The sequence below is a fragment of the Cyprinodon variegatus genome, unplaced genomic scaffold, assembly GCF_000732505.1.
Source record: "Cyprinodon variegatus isolate N-32 unplaced genomic scaffold, C_variegatus-1.0 Scaffold110, whole genome shotgun sequence".
NCBI lineage: Eukaryota > Metazoa > Chordata > Actinopteri > Cyprinodontiformes > Cyprinodontidae > Cyprinodon > Cyprinodon variegatus.
The window spans coordinates 587,714-589,740 of record NW_015150563.1 but is presented as its reverse complement, the minus strand read 5'-3'; the positions used below and the strand labels follow the sequence as shown (position 1 = coordinate 589,740).

General features: G+C 40.9%; 1 protein-coding gene across 1 annotated transcript in view; it reads left to right on the top strand.

Moving 5' to 3' along the window:
* LOC107084855 (nesprin-2-like) overlaps positions 1 to 2,027 on the top strand; it is an 81,547-nt gene that overhangs the window by 48,686 nt on the left and 30,834 nt on the right. Inside the window, exons 33-34 of the mRNA XM_015374903.1 lie at positions 1,546 to 1,696; positions 1,785 to 1,943. Coding sequence (XP_015230389.1) covers positions 1,546 to 1,696; positions 1,785 to 1,943 — 310 coding nt within the window. The remainder of the gene's footprint in view (positions 1 to 1,545; positions 1,697 to 1,784; positions 1,944 to 2,027) is intronic.

Here is a 2,027-nt window from a genome sequence, read left to right as displayed (position 1 = left end):
CCTGCCATAGCAATGATAGGAGCACAGAATGCCATGCCATGCATGGAGGCACCTACTATTATTATTATCTCCAAAAACCGACTCTTTATATCTTTGAAAGTTAAGATTTTTTTCTACCATCAACAATAATGTGGCCTGAACCGTAGAGTTACCATGGTGACCCATAGGAAATCCCATAGGAATGAATGGTGAGAGGGGAGAAAGAAGACATAAAAACCCACCAGGTTTGAGCCTTTGCTGTGTGGTCATACATTCACCTACAAACACAGTTTAAAGCTCAGTTTGTAGATACATCTTTCACCTTTCTAAAACTGAAAACGATTTGTTGAAAGCTGCTACGGTTTTTCTAAAATCAGCCTTCAGTTCAACAAAGCCTTTTCAGGCTCCCACAGAACGGTTGTTGATTTTCTTTACGCCGGTCCCTGATGTTTCCTGTTCCATTTCTTAGGCCAAGTCTCACTGACTCCGCCTCTCGCTCCGCTGTCATGGCCGGCGTCTCATAACTGATTTGACCGTTTTTCATGCAGACTTCTGAACCCCTCTATGGGACCATTGGTCGCTGGTTCTTGACCCGGTGCATAAGGGTCAGAGGGTGTATATAGAAAGAAGAGAGAGATCTGGGCATATACTTGCAGTTGTTGGTGGTAACTAGTTACATTTACTAGAGTCACTTTTAACCATAGCTTTTTAACTGTTATAATTAGTCTCTGCAGTGTAGTTTTTACTTTTACTTTAGAAATCTCTAGATGAAGAATAACTCTTCTTTCTTGATTGAACCTTCAGTTGATTTTCCATTTTTACTGTATGCAATCAAAATGCTATAAAACAAAGTTTATGTAAAAAATAAATAAATTGGTATTCTCCTTTGACTGGATGACCTCAAACATACATTACCACCTATAATGTTCTGGTTTATGTATTAGAAAAGGGATTAGGACACATGTCTCCTCTGTCTCATTAGTTGGTATTAACTTTTTTTAAATGAATTCACTGCTGAGACTTCCTGCCTCCATTACCTGCAGGAAGCAGAAGACAACGAGGATTATTTCTATGAATTATCTTATTTGGAGTCTTTCAAATACCAGAATTTTACTCAGCACGCCTTTTTTATCAAATAATTTTTTACTCTGCAATATTTTCTTGGATTGTTTCCTACTTGGTGGGCAGGTAAGGTAAGGGGTTTCAGCTTAAACTGCGGTGTTCTGCTTGGTCCTAGTGCTCCACGAATGTTGGTGCATTGTTTGTTTTTTTTCGTTAAAAAAGTGCAGGGGACCAAATGGACATGACCCCCCACACCCCACCCACCCCAAATAACACCCTCCCCATCCATGGTTGCAGGCCCATATTTCAGGCAGTGGTGTACATTAAGAAATACATTGGATCTGATGTCCTGGCTTCTTGTTATCTGCAGCCAAAAGTCTTTCTTCTTCTCTCCTACTGTCTTCAGATTTGTGGTGTCACTTGTTGTCAAACCTGAAATATAAGTGAACTAGATGGTTTCAGCATTGATTGAAATGTCCTTTGTTGTGTTTGTTTTGTTGACAGGAAGAAGCTCTGCAATGTTCTGCTGGAGCTGTTGAAGAAGTTTCAGACCTGCCGCAGTCACCTCAACACCAGCATTCAGAAAGCTGAGCAGACCATCGGTGATCAGGCCTCCTACATGGGCAAGGATTACCTGCAGAGAAGTGTGTCAAAGGTCAGCCCTTTAAGCCTTTAGTTATGCTCTGAACTGATTGTGTCTCATTCCATAGAAACGTTGTGTTCTCATGTGGACCCTCTTTCAGGTTTGTGAAATGAAGGAGGAGTTGGCTGGTCTTGCTGAGAAGATGGAGGAGATGAGGGCTGCTTGCAAACAACTTCAATCAGATCTGAAGAAATTCCCAGATTGCACCGAGACTCCCTTTGAGGCTGAGGCTGAAACTTTGATGGACAACTGGCTCGATGTAAGAACTGATGCACATAAACATTTGCAACTATTTACTGAAATCACTACAACATTCAGAGTATGAATTTTACATTTTCAATCA